The 13852-nt window shown below is 36.2% G+C and overlaps 4 protein-coding genes across 12 annotated transcripts; 3 read left to right on the plus strand and 1 right to left on the minus strand.

Moving 5' to 3' along the window:
- The first annotated feature begins 667 nt into the window (after positions 1-667).
- LOC136344014 (zinc finger protein OZF-like) lies at positions 668-2667 on the plus strand. The gene is made up of 7 exons (XM_066291054.1): positions 668-1102; positions 1148-1384; positions 1438-1540; positions 1587-1688; positions 1747-1944; positions 1995-2399; positions 2457-2667. The coding sequence occupies exons 1-7, from the start codon at positions 830-832 to the stop codon at positions 2627-2629; spliced, it is 1491 nt and encodes a 496-aa protein (XP_066147151.1). The 5' UTR covers positions 668-829; the 3' UTR covers positions 2630-2667.
- Positions 2668-3381: 714 nt separating this feature from the next.
- LOC136344018 (growth hormone-regulated TBC protein 1-like) lies at positions 3382-7720 on the minus strand. 3 transcript variants are annotated; one of them, XM_066291058.1, is made up of 6 exons: positions 7599-7720; positions 4723-4955; positions 4223-4668; positions 3982-4147; positions 3644-3914; positions 3382-3564 (listed from the first exon to the last, which is right to left on the minus strand). In XM_066291058.1, exons 2-6 carry the CDS (start codon positions 4755-4757, stop codon positions 3490-3492), a joined length of 993 nt encoding a protein of 330 aa, XP_066147155.1. In that variant the 5' UTR covers positions 4758-4955; positions 7599-7720; the 3' UTR covers positions 3382-3489. The 3 variants fall into 3 exon arrangements, with proteins under 3 accessions (XP_066147155.1, XP_066147154.1, XP_066147156.1); XM_066291057.1 differs by having other exon boundaries at positions 7553-7720; XM_066291059.1 differs by lacking the exon at positions 7599-7720 and having other exon boundaries at positions 4223-4675; positions 4723-5167.
- Positions 5590-6416, plus strand: LOC136344020 (ATP synthase subunit s, mitochondrial). The gene has a single exon (XM_066291062.1). It carries the CDS (start codon positions 5590-5592, stop codon positions 6169-6171), a length of 582 nt encoding a protein of 193 aa, XP_066147159.1. The 3' UTR covers positions 6172-6416.
- Positions 7721-7866: 146 nt separating the features above from the next.
- LOC136344012 (KAT8 regulatory NSL complex subunit 3-like) lies at positions 7867-12315 on the plus strand. Of its 7 annotated transcripts, XM_066291044.1 has the most exons (13): positions 7868-7969; positions 8044-8600; positions 8651-8912; positions 8967-9246; positions 9300-9412; positions 9465-9649; positions 9701-9848; positions 9903-10092; positions 10320-10652; positions 10837-10926; positions 11131-11376; positions 11438-11664; positions 11719-12315. In XM_066291044.1, exons 2-13 carry the CDS (start codon positions 8224-8226, stop codon positions 12091-12093), a joined length of 2826 nt encoding a protein of 941 aa, XP_066147141.1. In that variant the 5' UTR covers positions 7868-7969; positions 8044-8223; the 3' UTR covers positions 12094-12315. The 7 variants fall into 7 exon arrangements, with proteins under 7 accessions (XP_066147144.1, XP_066147141.1, XP_066147146.1 ...); XM_066291049.1 differs by having other exon boundaries at positions 7869-8600; positions 10323-10391; XM_066291048.1 differs by having other exon boundaries at positions 7870-8600; positions 10320-10391.
- Positions 12316-13852: the final 1537 nt, after the last annotated feature.

Consider the following 13852-nt stretch of genomic DNA (forward strand, 5'->3'; position numbering starts at 1 on the left):
CAACAAATGCTCTTTTTTGTTGAGACGAACTCCTCCAATGAATATTTCACTTTTTGTCTTTGAAAATCCCTGATTAAAAATATAATTTTATGAACCTTTTTAATGAAATCAGAGACGTCCTCAAAGACAAACTACGAGTACATTGCTCTCGTAAAAAAGCACGGGTGTAATAGGACCAAAATGAAATGTATCTCATCGCAAGCACCAAACTTTTCATACAACCCTGCACATAAAAATTACACGGATTTAAATCTGGTGATCTCGCGAGTCATCTTATTGGTGCAATGCAACCTATCCACCTGTTAGGAAATTAGTTATTTAAAAAGTCCCGTACTTTTTTCGATACATGCATATTTTGGTTGTTTTTAAGACTTTGAAAAAATGTTACATAAACATTTTGCTTAATTTTGTGAGATCTATGTCGTATTAAAAGGAAAATCCCCTACTTCAGATCCCCTCTGTATATATAAATTTTGTTTTTTTTTCAATAATTAAATATCGATATCTCAGGAATTTGTAGAGCAATGGCCTTCAATAAATATTTTATAAGCCCAGATTGAAACCCCCGATTTATATCTCGAATCTGGCAACTCATGTAATCCGTAAATGGCACAAGTGGTCCCAATGCTTCATTCCCAAGCAGCAGCCAAAACAAAAAACTTGGCAAAATAATAATCCAAAATTCAAGCTCCTAAATATAGCCCCCATGCCTCTGTAAGCCTGCCCGTTCCCATTAGGCTTAAAAATAGATTAGAAAATTAATAAACAGAATCTCGCGTTTCACAAGAAGTTTCGCTGCACTTAGCATTGACAACAATCCCCCCAAAAAATGTTATTATCGTGTCCTTTGTGTTCCAAACCGCACTTCGAAGGTGTGGACTCCTTAAGGACTACTTTGATTAACGTGGCAACTGCCCCCTTAACCTGTCCGGTATGTCAGGAATCTTTACGAGGCTTGGATAAGCTTACCATACATTTGTTCGGACACGTGAGTGAAGCTGTGGATAAAAGGCAAATATGCGATATAAATCACAGCAAGGAGGAGCATGAAACTGTGAAGGAGGAGATTGACAGGAGCATTCATAAAATTTGCAATGAAAATGTAAGTTTTGCATTTATGAACATCGAAGATACATTTTAGATCCAGTTTACAGTACCAAAGACACATCTGAGCACCTCAGAGGGCACCCCTCAGAAACCACCTGACGAGATTATAAGTTGCGACATATGCAGCTTCACTTTTACAGACAAAAATATCCTCGAAATGCATCAAAAATTATTGCATCAAACCTCTCCAGATGAGAAGACTGGAAAGTATAGTTATCATTGTCATTTGTGCAGTAAACGGTTTAGAATGAGGGGGAGTCTAATGGTTCATCTCAGGGTTGGTAGTTTATTTTCATAATTTTTACTGTGAGTTAGTGGTTGCGGTTCCAGGTGGCTCATTATGGCTTTAATACCCATATTAATTTACCTCCTCACTTGTTCACCAACAATGGTTGTTACGTTGAAGACGGTGCTGAATCAGATGAAATCAAAGGTGATTTTAATTATTTTTGTTTTTTGATAAAACTCGATGGTTTTAGGTGGTGGCAAGCCACTTGAATGTAAGCAGTGGACTTGTGACGTCTGCGCGAAAATGTTCACCACAAAATACTTCCTAAAGAAGCACAAAAGACTGCATACTGGTAAGGTAAATTTTGTCCGATTGTAATAGGATATTATGGGATGATCTATGTAAAATAGGGGAGATGCCATATTCCTGTAGCATCTGCAACAAATCCTTCACCTTCCAGCAATCCTATCACAAGCACATGCTCTATCACTCATCAGAGAAGCCCTATGTCTGCCCCGAGTGCGGAAGGGCATTCAAGGAACATTCCACGCTGCAAAACCATGCTCGAATTCACTCGGGAGAACGCCCTTTCGGGTGTGAAATTTGCGGTCTGTTTCCTGATTTATTTACCAACTTCATGTGATAAAAGAAATTTTAGGAAAGCGTTTCAGACAACGCGTATCTTACTTAGTTCACATGCGGATTCACACCGGTGTGATGCCCTATAAATGCACCGCGTGCAATAAAAGCTTCAGATACAAAGTCAGCCAGAAGTCCCATAAATGTCCTATGAATCCTCCAGGGTCGGTTATCAAAGTTAGTGAAAACGACGCTCACTTAAGCCTTAAAACCGCAAATATACCTCAAACCGAATGTGAGACTCAAAAGCTCGCAAATGTAACCAAAAAGTGCATTATGTCTGTCGATTATGATACTGGGAGTATCAACTTTATACAACATGAGAATCCTATTAATGATTCGGCTGATGTGGGACAACTGCAAATGATTTGTTCTGCAAAAGTTCCCGGATCAAGTCCAACGTCCCAATTACCTGATAAGAGTGGTAAATTTTAACGATTCATTTTTTTGAACAACCCCGCAATATAATTGTTATTTCTAGATCGCGTGAATTCCTCAGAAACCAGTGTATATTCAGCGGTTATTTCTCCAGTTCTACCAGAAGTTGCCTCACTTTGCTTGAACAATGATTCGCCTGTTCATCATCCAAGTTCACCTGGATTGGAGAATATACAAGTGATAAGGGAGAAATGTTTGGAAGAGCTATTTCAATAAGGGTTATACAATAACTTGAATAAAATTTTTGATTATTACTTAAGCCAATTGATGAGTTAGTTCCTATTTATAAATAATGAAGAACAAAAGAATGGAAAATTGAGTAACTGCAAGTAAAAAAACACGAAAATTTTGGGTTTATTGAAACACTTTCAAAATTTTCTTGACACATAATGAAGGAAAGTAGTCTGTTAAAAAATAATAAAAAATTTAGTTAACGCCCACTATCGGTGGTCAGTTAAAGTAAGAACACTTCAACACCATCTATCGGAATGCGTTGCTAAGTAATTCCCTCAAAAAGCTATTCCTGAACAATTTTTGATTTTTTCGCATTGTATCAATTTTAAATTGGTCAATTATTTATATGGAAACGATTATTGTTAAAGTTTGAAACTAGGACTTCACATATATTTTCTTTAATTGCGTATTATATAGTCAAGGTAGATTGAATGTTTTTAAATTAAAACTATTTTTAAACATTCGTTGGAAAATCAAGAATTACTTTTAAAGGGGTGAAACGCCCCACTGTATGACTAACATTAGGTTGTGACACCATCAGTCGAGCTAACCTACGTAGATCTTCTTGCCATCTATTTACTCTTCGCATGTTATCACATTACGTTTTTTGTTTGTGGAGATTTTGCCACTACCATTATCATCAATTGAGATAAAAACGAAGCTATTGAACTGATGTCGACGTTTTAAATATTTAGATGTGCGGGGAATAAATCAAATGTTAAATAAAACACGTATTTCTCATTACCCCAGTAGTTTTTCCAGTATCATTTACATAGCCTTATTATATAACTGACTAGAATTTTGAAATTGGAACAAAAATGGTCTTTGATAAGGAACATGCTTCAATCTCGATGATACTTAGCTCTCAATTTAAAAATTTTTCTGCTTGATAATCTACCTGGTATCTCAAATATATCCTAAAAAGAATATTTATTAAACAAATAAAAAATATATAATGAATGGTTAAAAACAGATGTTTCCGAACGAAATACTAACCTTCATAAACTCATGGCAGTTGATAACTCTGGTATGATTTTTCATATTTTTAAACACAGCCGTTAAATCACTTAGGTCACTAGTTTGTAAAATTAGATTTCTATGTATTTTAATTAAAGTTAAGGCCACTCTAAACAGTATCTTGGAGCCTTCCAAAAATAAACAATCCCACACTCGAAGTACAGTTTCTGTTGGTAATACATCAACATATAAACAAACAAACCATCTTGTTGTTCCCATAGCCCATGGCATGCCTATGTTTTGAATGTGTCTAAGAAGTTAAAAACTTTTGTGTTTCCACCATCTAGTTTATTCATCTATATAAATTAATTTCTCACCTATGTACCACAGGATCTGACGTTCGTACTAATTCATCAAGGACATCAAAATCAGTAAGAAGGCCTGACATGGTCTTAACATAGTATTTGGGTAATATTTCATCAACTAATGTTTTTAATAACCAAAATGTTACTGTTTCGTCTTTGGTAACCAAAAGGATTAGACCTAAAATTCAGTCAAAAAATGCGCTCAGAGTGGAATTTTTTAACACAATGAATATGAAATAAGGAATAAAGTTACCTGCGATGTAATTCAAGCCCTGACAATAACCAACCTCAGGGTTTTGATGAGCAAATGTTGCCAATACATGGTACAACATATTTGGCAAGTTTTCTTGATTGAGGAAAAATATATTGTCAGGAAAAGTACGAGGTAGATCAATTTCAATGGCCTCTAGTATGTGACTATTACTGTTACAGAGCTTTAACTGACGATAAGAAACACAATGACTTTTAAGCCTTTCAGAACCAGAAACAGCCATCCAACAGGTTGACCGTAAATTTGCGGGAATTCCCTTACGAATAAATCTTTTCAAAATATTACTTTTTCTAAAATCTCGACCACTAAATACTGCATTCCATCTCTGAGCTCTTCTTGTTAAAATTAACATATACTGAGACATGAAGGAGGTGTGACTTTCATAATCAAAGCTCCCAGATCTTTGAAATCCATACTCGTCGGTTTTGCTAAAATCTGATGGTGTGCCATCATGGTTCCACTTGAAAATGACCCTCACTTACCTGTAGCTCGTTTGTGCCATGAAAGTCTGAGTCATGATTCAACCAGAAAGAAAAAATTCTAGTTCTGATATCTTTCTTATAAGTGCCCCGAACGGAAATAACATGATTCACATGAACATTATATATATTACATCTTTACCATATTATTGGTAATCAGTCTATTATTCAAGTGGTATGATGGTGAAATTATGGAAAATATATTATCTCTCATCCGGATCTAGTCCATCCATGCACTTTAAATATTAATTAATTAAATTAAGCCTATATAAGTTCTAGCAATAAAAAAAAAGCAAATAAACCGGCATATCTGTTATATGATGTGTGCGCTGATTTCTTTCTGTAGCCATTTTGGCCGTTTAACCTGTTATCATTAGTCCTTTTCGCAATCTGGATTGGAATGATCTCTATCAGCTGATGATTGTGGGTCAATCTGATTGGTGGAAAACCAGCTGATGGAAATTTATCCTATCCAGATTGTTGACGCGGAGATGTTGTCATTGGTTTCAATGTCATGTCACCTCATCTCCCGACGTTTCCAATGTTTTCATATTTCTTAACGACACTATACCTTTAATTTAGAAAACTTGTGAATATGCACATGTGAGGTGCCGATAGGTGCAAAGTAGTCATAAAAAAAAACTCCGACAAAACCGGGTCGATAAAGATTAACTCGAAATAATAACAATCTACATCATAAAAATCGCACATTTCGTGAACTAATTTGGTAAACAGAAACAAACTTCTCCCCATAACATTCCAACTGGCCATTTCAGTGAGGAACACACCACACTTGAAAAGAAAATTGACCATTTGGAAACCTTTTCCCACTGAATACTATATGATAAAGTTGCTCCTGAAGAATGAAAAATGATACGCACTCTGCAAACTTGCAAAAACATTGTTAGCATTGGGCCCCGCTGCTCTTTCTTTCACTGGGTCAACCTGCAGTTCAATGTAGTTAATGAGGACCGAGTGAGACTGCTTGGTGCTGATCGTACTTGCGCCGAGTGGATACTTCGTAATGGTGGTAAAGTTAAGTGGGTCCATGGTGAGGAATATGTAACAGACTACAACAATTTACCCAAAGAAGAAATCCCAGTGAAGCTTCAAGAGATTGATGCCACAGGTAGTTGCATAATGACAAACGGTTTTGAGCACCTCAAGGGCTGTAAATATATTGACAAGATAATTTTACATGAGTGTCACTACTTGGAGAATGCAGCTCTCAAGGAGTTGTGTTATGTGAAGGACAGTTTGATGTTCTTGCAAGTTTCAAAGTGTGGAAATGTTACTGAAGCTGGACTGAAGTATTTGCTTAATCTTGAAAAGTTGCGGACTCTTGTTATATTTGATCTTCCTTATGTTGAGGAAAGAGAGAAGATGTTGGACATACTTAAAAAGAACATGAAGCAGTGCAGCATTACTTTTGCTGACGATAGAGTGAAATAGTTTTTTCATACAGAGATGAAAATTTAAATCATTAGGAAGTACATAATTTTGTGACATGAGTTAGATTTTGCAGAACAAGAACAGTGAGATCCTGAAATTAATCCAAATTACATAAAGTACATATAAAACTCAGTTACACAACAATAGCTTATTCTCCAGAAATCAAAATCAAAAATTGTTCTTTTTCTTTTAATTAAGGCTCTCAATTAAAATAAAAGCTTTCAGATTGCTTTAAAAAACTTAAACATGACTTTTTCAGATGACCAATGACCAGTTATTTCTCTTAAACCGATTTTTAAAACTCCAAAAATTAGATCACCCTACCTATGAACTTGAAAAGATTTAATTTTCAGATTACCAGTAAATTAATAAAGTTGAATCACCCACAAAGTCCTGACCCTCAATTAAGAATTTTAATACCTATAGACATAAATTAGAAACCATTTATAATTTAACAAGCTATATTAAAACCAATTCGGGAAAATCGACATCGATGACTAAGAAATTGAGACTTGTAGTTCTCCTTTCTAACAAGCAGATGTGTCTTAAAATGATATAAAGGAATGAAGGAATTTGTTAAAGGCACAAAAAATTTTCATTAACCTGACACACCTAGCACCAGATTCAAATTCCCATTGTGAATGTGCCCTCAAATAACCATGTTACATCTGAGTGGGTGAGAAATATCTCCAGTTACAAAATTTCCTAGATTTGGTACCCGAAAGAGCTCCGTTTACAGTACCTATTGAAATGTTTAGTAATGAACTTTCATTGGACAGGTAATTGGATGAATTTCGCACGAATCAGGTCAATTTTGAATTTTGGGACTTTATAATGAGTCCATTGATATGTTGAAGGAATTGGAGATGTCTCAGAATAATATTGAAGAAGGTAGTAGTCTTAATTATCTTCCAGAATAAGAATGACACATGAAGTAATTAAAAACTCATCAGCAACTTGGTGAAATGACAAATGAAATCAACTAGAGATTTTAAAATGGGGCTGTAACCTGTTCCGTCCCGTATAAGTAAAACTACATGCCTACCTACTTCAAGTCGAAGAAACAGAAATAAAGACAACTTAATTTTCTAATTCGATATTCAACGTGCATTTCAAGGTTTTTAGCTTAATTATTGTTCGTGTTTCTCAAGAGCTTTATAAATTACTAATCAAACTGTTCTCGGTATATCTTTCAAATTTCGTGTTTCTAGAAAGCTTTAGATATTAGATATAATATTTTTTCATAATTATGAAAGTTTTTTAGGCATCACCAGCAGTTTGCTGTGCGATCTCTCATTTTTTTTTTATTAACTTTAATATCTTTCTAGCCATTTTTGGTTAACAGTGGTCTACAGAACAGAAACTTTTCTAGATGACTCACCCTAAAAAGTGAATAAAATTAGGGGCCTCTGACAAGTGATACGTACAAACTCTGTCACTGCTTCCAAATCAATTAATGTCACTAATTTGTGCATTTAATTTTTAACCTTAACTTTAACACAAAGGAAATTAGTATGAACTGAGAAAAAAGGCGACCAACATAAACACTGAACAAATAAGTCGTGGAATCTTCCCACTACTCGGAACGTTATTTCTTTTTGCTGATTATTAAAAGAGCCGTTTGCGTTCTTACAGCAACAACTGTTTTCGGAACGTAACGCAACTAACCGGTTTCTCAGAATCTGTCCAGTTCCTTTTGTCCCATCCCTAATCTGATATTTTCAAAACTAAAATGGCCCCATTGTTTGTTGATAATGTGAAAAAGTTTTGTTAAATAATTCGGAAATTACTATAATTGGTACGTTTTCAAAGCTCGTTTATTAATATCAATTACTTACTGCATATTATTAATCAATTCACCTAAATTTTCAGAAAGCTACCTTTTCCATACATGATATTGATGGCCGTGTTATTGTCTTACAACGATCCTTCTTCCCAAAACATCTCCTCAGTTTTACTCCTTTGTTTACGTCTGTAAATCCCATTTGTTCTCTACCTAATCTAGCTGATCTCCGAAAGGCCAAAAAAAGATCTTGTGTCTCATCAAACACAATGGTTGTTGAAAACGAAGAAGCCAAGTACTCATATCCAATTCGGTTTACCAACATGTTCGAGAGGGGACGATGGACTGTGTGCACAGACCATTGCTACGCCCGGCCTAGAAACTGGGGGCCGGAATCCTCCTTTTTAAAACCCACAAAAACTTTGTTTAGTGCTAAAAGTTTGGGTATAAAACCACTTTTTAGAAGCAGTAGTTTGTCTAAGAGTGGAGATGATTTCATTGATGTGGATGGTTTGAGTGATGTAGAGCCTCCAGCCCCTGCTTATGATATTGAAAAAGCAAGAGGTTTGATGGTGAAGTGTGAGAAACATGCCAGTTTAGCCAGGAGTAGTATTGATGATGAAAATTGGGAGGAAAAGTTTGTTAAGTGAGTTTTTTGATAAGCTAAAATTGAGAGGTAAAATAAGTTCATATTAGGACAGACTGGTCTCATGCTCAACATAAATTATTCAATGGATTTGTCAACATTTTGAATAACTTTCATTTGGGGAAAATGACTTATTCAAATTTAAAAAATGAACCAATTCTTCGAAGAGCTATCATAGATAAGGCTGCCCAAAGAGTGAGACGTTTATTCAACTCTTTTTCCTATGACACCAAACTCCTTCAATGGATTCATCAGCTGCTACTTGATAATTTAGATCAACAAAATTTATCTTTGTATTTAGACATTCTCCAGGTAACTGTTTACAAATTAAAATATTCATACTTTATGAAGCTAAGGTAATTTTAGACCTTAATGTCAAAAATTCCTAAACTATTGGAGAAACTATTAAGTGCTCCAAGTTCAGCAAATCGAATGGGCCCTCTTAATACTGAGAATTTACTACCATTGCTGAAGAAATCATGGGATCCAGTGGAAACTAGTTTAGCTCAAGATAAACCAAAAAAATTGCCTTCTAATCCAGTATTAGTGCTGATATCTTGTGCTCCTAGTGTCTCAAAAAGACATCAAAAGTGGCTGGGTTTATTGTCAAATTTGGGACTTGTAGTTTCTGTTCCCTTCAATTTTGGTAAATTTAAGTAAGGGAAATTAAGAGATATGACAGTAAATTAGAGAATTTAGGTTTATCTAGTCATCGCATGACCATGACTAATTGCTTAGATCAAATGTTCTCTCTGGCAAGAGGAGCAATTCAGGAAGCCAAAGAAAATTTCCCTGAAAGACACATAATTTTGGTGAATATTCTAGTTATAAAAACTATCTTTTATAGTCAATTGAATGGTTTAGATTGGAGTAGGTGCTGGGGCAACTCTAGCTCTTCAGTTGGCTCAAGTGGAAAACATTTTCTGTGTGGTAAGCCTCGGTTTTTCCATGCTGACAGCTGAAGGAAGGAGAGGAGAGCCTGATGATAATTTACTAGAATTACAGTGCCCTGTATTGTTTGTGATAGGCCAGTGTTCCAGTACCTCCTCGTGAGTATATTTTTCAGTCAATATTGTCCAATTTGTAATTCATTATTTCAGCCAAGAAGATGTGGAAGATCTGCGAGAACGAATGAGAATTGAAACTGGTTTGATAGTGGTGGGATCTGCCGACAATAATCTTATTATTACTAAGAAAAAAAGGAGAAAAGAGGGCATTACGCAAAGTATTGTAGATCGGTGCATAATTGTACGTTTTTTGTGAAAGTTTCACCAGATTTTATCAATTATTTCTCTTTTTAAGGACGAAGTAGGAGAATTTATAAGCAACCTGATTTTGTCGCCGTATCCACCTCAAGTGCGCCAATCGCCCGCTCGCGTTCCTACCGGAGATTTCCAAAAAGTAAGCAAAGTTAAGCGGAAAAGGTACAATTCCAATGCCAGCTCTGTAGAGAGTGAATCGTCGTCTCCGACACCGCGTATAACACGACCAGGTACTTGTTTCTATGAGTATTTATTTCCTTCAAATAATATATTCTTGAATCTAGAGTTGAATATTTTCTTGGGAATGGCATCAAAATTGCATTAACTATCTTGTCAGTCCATAGAAATAGAATCCTAGATAATGATATCTCCGCTATAAGAAAAACAATTAGCGTATTCTTGAGGCTGAAGAATTGGATCTCCTTCACTATAATCATGACAATTTAATTTTTTTTAGTAGGGCGCCCGGCAGGCTCCAGCAAATCCAAATGCAAGCTTGAAGCCAAGTGGGCCGCCCAGGTAGCCCAAGGTACCTCATCCGCAGCCTCTATTACAGTTCCAAACAGCAACTCCACCCTTTCCTCCTTGTCTTCCTCTCATCACTCGAAATCTCCTCATTCCTCGGACACGGCCTCGGCTTCCGAAAGCCCTCATGACACTCCCGTCAGCCATAAATTCCCTCTTAAGGTGGAAGGGGTGATGAGAAAGAAACGCGTTGTCAAAAGGGGAGGTTCCATAGAAAGTGGGGGGAGAAAGGAGACTGGAAAGGGAGAGTCTGCAGCTAATAAAGGTCAGAAAAATCTTAAAAGAAGCGGGACAAAATCCGGCTGGAAATGTGGCTATTTTATCTAATATATTGACCTGCTTCAGAGCCTTGATTTTTGCACGTTTATGTCACATAAGTAATGCGAGTATTATTTACCACCTAGCGCGGTTGCAAGCCTATAACTTAGGTAGAAACGTAATGCCAGCAGGTCAACTTTCCACCCTCTTGCAAGGCGGCATTAAGACCATTCCGGCAATCAACCAAAAGCCCGTAACTTCATCTCCGTCGATGATAAAAAGTAAGTAAAACTTTTATGGATTCTTCATTAATTCTGCAAGTAAATTATGGTGTGTGAAGATATCTAATTAAATTTTAAACCTCTCGTTCACTTAAAGATATTCTTAAAAGTGACAAACCCTGCTTGTATGAAACGTTCATTTCAGGTTCACTTCTTCTGGTTTTAAACAATTTCTTATATTTGTTGTTCTCTATTTCTACGTAGTCCTGGAAAATATGCAGCTAACAAGCCAGACTACAACCAAATTGATTTTGAACTCGGCAAGATCTACACGAGACGATATTTCTAAAATCGGTTTAGGTGAGAGGACAGCAAGCAACAAGGTAGTAATTCTTCCTGACGGCAAAATTAAGTCTGTCAAAACAGCAAAACCCACCATTAATATGAAGACCAGCGGCGGCAAGCCCATTGTCTTGAATGTGTCTGGAAAAAGCATAAATCAGCCCACAAGTTTGTCCACTTTGAAATTTTGAGTGAGAACATTTGTATTTTAACTTTTTCTGGTGTTTAGAGCCTTTTATGAAGATTTTGCGTCTCCCTAAACCGCAGCCCGTGAAAAAGTCATCGTTGGTAACCTTCCCTCAGCCGATTAAGACAAATTTGCCGCCCCCTACGAACTTGACTTCCCAGGAGATCATGGATTTGCCCATTATCTTTGCCGATGATAATCAGCTGATAGACTCGAATATGTCACCCACTGATCTTTCTGCTTCTAGTACCGTGGACCACCTTGACAGGGTAAAATCTGAAGGTTTAAAGCGAATTTTCTAGATGATGCTGTAGTTTTTTTAGCCTAAATTCATCTCTCCTATTACCACCAACAAATACGTGGTAATCAACAAATCGAGTGCATGTTCCGGCCTGAATAATTTCATCATCAGTCCAGCGACACTAAAGATGCCCAATCCTACTCCGGTGATGAAGCAGCCCGCCAAATATACTAAAATTATTTTGTCGAAAAAAGATATGGAACCGTTCGTGTATCATAAACCTAGTCCTGCGGTATCTTTGAATAAAAATATCGATTCGGAGACAGAAATCGCAGCAACATCGGTGCCGAAGGGGATGTTCAGCACGTTGGGCAAGCGACAGTTTTTGGAGGAGGAGCAAATGATTGTGGAAGATGATGATCCTGACTATATCCCGCCAAAAAATTTGAAGCTGTGAAGTTGTGCTTTATGTGTTTTGAAGACGATTAAAAAATCGGCCAAAGTGACGTTTAGTCGATTTTGTCACTAGAAGATTCATATTTAATCGTTCGTGCGTGGAATTTTGATGGTTCAAAGAAAATTGTTGTTTATTATAAAGAGAATAACGGTCTATGTTGTTTTTTTAAACATTTTAAATAAATTTAACTTCGTCCTTTCCCATGAATTGCAAAATATATAATGCGTTATTTTCCTTCACAGTTACCAAGAAAATCTCCCTGATGAAAAGCAATGTCCAGACTTTTAAATTTGAGGCGTAACGTTCGTTGAAAAACACGTATATTTGTTTCAAAATTTAAATAACTATACTTATCAGACAGCTTATAGTTTTAACACAATTTTCACGTTGTTCCCAAAAATCGTCCGAAATTTCTTAAGATTCATAAATACGCTAATATCTAATCTAATGAAGAAACATTGTTTTGTTAATCTAAAAAGAATTTGGGTAGGGTGGAGTGTAGAAACTGATACTAAAAGTGCCTATCAATTTATCAAAAAACTACATCGTTTACAATTAATGTCCCAGATTTAATCCTCTCCTTTGCCATTATCAAATTTTTTTCAGAAAATATCTGCTAGATTAATATGTTAGCCTTAAATCATTGATTCTTGGTTGTTGCTAAGCGGTGCAGATAAACTTGCCCAACATTTTGCAGTGTTGGGAACATTTATTAAACTTATGACTCAACATTATCTCCCTCACAATACTTCAAAATACAATCTACATTTAAAAGTGAACCCGAACTCAAACACTCAGAACCAATGTTTCAATCTTTACGACCTCATTGTGTTTTCTTTGAACTGCTACTGTTAAGAATCCTGTTTCTTGGTAGTATGTTCTCACAATGCACCTTGACCGTCTTGCCTTTAAAAACGGGTATCTTACTGCCCACCTTAACCTGCTTTCTCGGTTTATCACTAACTTTCAACCTGTCCATATTACTATTCTCCACTTCTCCATTTTTCAGCCCTAATGGGGCCCGGCATTGATCTGTTGATTTCATAGCTTCTGAACAAACTTCTACTACATTCTTAACTCTTTTTAAATTTTTGTTTCTAATTATTGCAGGTAATTGTTCTTCAGGGGAGGTCCTAACTATTACAGGGCTCCAACACTGCGCGTTAACATTACGAGAACCAGGCTCTACATCAAAAAGCAGATGGTGTTTTAGGGGAGGATCTATAGCAGGTCTGTCAGTTTCTAAGCTTTCGATTGATAAATCTGCCAATTTCAGAACTGCAAAAGATAGCTCCTGCAAGATTGAGAACATGGGACTCTTAAGGCACACTTTTAAGTTACGCAATTGTTTTACCTCCAAAGATCTGCGACCAATTTGTTCGCTTGGTGATTTCGGATCTACGTACTCCTCTCTTATTTCTTCATGCGAAGCCTTTACAAAACACACTAGAATGCTTTTCAAGCAGCTAAATTCATCCGTTAACACATACCTCTGGTGTTAAAAATGGAGTAGCAGGAATGCTTTCGTTAGTTTCTTTAGTGTTCCTACAATTTTCATATGTGCTGGAGTAGCATTCAGTTGGGCTTTCCACTGTTAACTTAGTGGTTTTAGACCCCATTGCGGTCGTTTTATTCGATGAGATTTCTCGAATATATATATTTTTTTAATTAAAATTCAAATGTTTAATAAACAGTCAACAAATCATTGCTAAAGGCAACTTGAAAAAAGTCAGTGACTAATTACAGATGCGCCGTTGCC

The sequence above is a fragment of the Euwallacea fornicatus genome, chromosome 16 (assembly GCF_040115645.1).
Source record: "Euwallacea fornicatus isolate EFF26 chromosome 16, ASM4011564v1, whole genome shotgun sequence".
NCBI lineage: Eukaryota > Metazoa > Arthropoda > Insecta > Coleoptera > Curculionidae > Euwallacea > Euwallacea fornicatus.

Excerpts from the sequence above, each read along its gene's own strand:
- LOC136344018 (XM_066291058.1), bottom strand. The coding sequence starts at position 4,757 with ATGACTCAGACTTTCATGGCACAAACGAGCTACAG. Across the intron at positions 4,669-4,722 it reads ATGGCACAAACGAGCTACAG|CAAAACCGACGAGTATGGAT; the intron begins GTAAGTGAGGGT and ends ATCAGATTTTAG. Across the intron at positions 3,565-3,643 it reads ACTGCCATGAGTTTATGAAG|GATATATTTGAGATACCAGG; the intron begins GTTAGTATTTCG and ends TATTCTTTTTAG.
- LOC136344014 (XM_066291054.1), top strand. The coding sequence starts at position 830 with ATGTTATTATCGTGTCCTTTGTGTTCCAAACCGCACTTCGAAGGTGTG. Across the intron at positions 1,385-1,437 it reads GTCTAATGGTTCATCTCAGG|GTGGCTCATTATGGCTTTAA; the intron begins GTTGGTAGTTTA and ends TTGCGGTTCCAG. Across the intron at positions 2,400-2,456 it reads CCAATTACCTGATAAGAGTG|ATCGCGTGAATTCCTCAGAA; the intron begins GTAAATTTTAAC and ends TGTTATTTCTAG.
- LOC136344020 (XM_066291062.1), top strand. The coding sequence starts at position 5,590 with ATGATACGCACTCTGCAAACTTGCAAAAACATTGTTAGCATTGGGCCC.
- LOC136344012 (XM_066291044.1), top strand. The coding sequence starts at position 8,224 with ATGGTTGTTGAAAACGAAGAAGCCAAGTACTCATATCCAATTCGGTTT. Across the intron at positions 11,377-11,437 it reads AAGCATAAATCAGCCCACAA|AGCCTTTTATGAAGATTTTG; the intron begins GTTTGTCCACTT and ends TCTGGTGTTTAG. Across the intron at positions 11,665-11,718 it reads CCGTGGACCACCTTGACAGG|CCTAAATTCATCTCTCCTAT; the intron begins GTAAAATCTGAA and ends TAGTTTTTTTAG.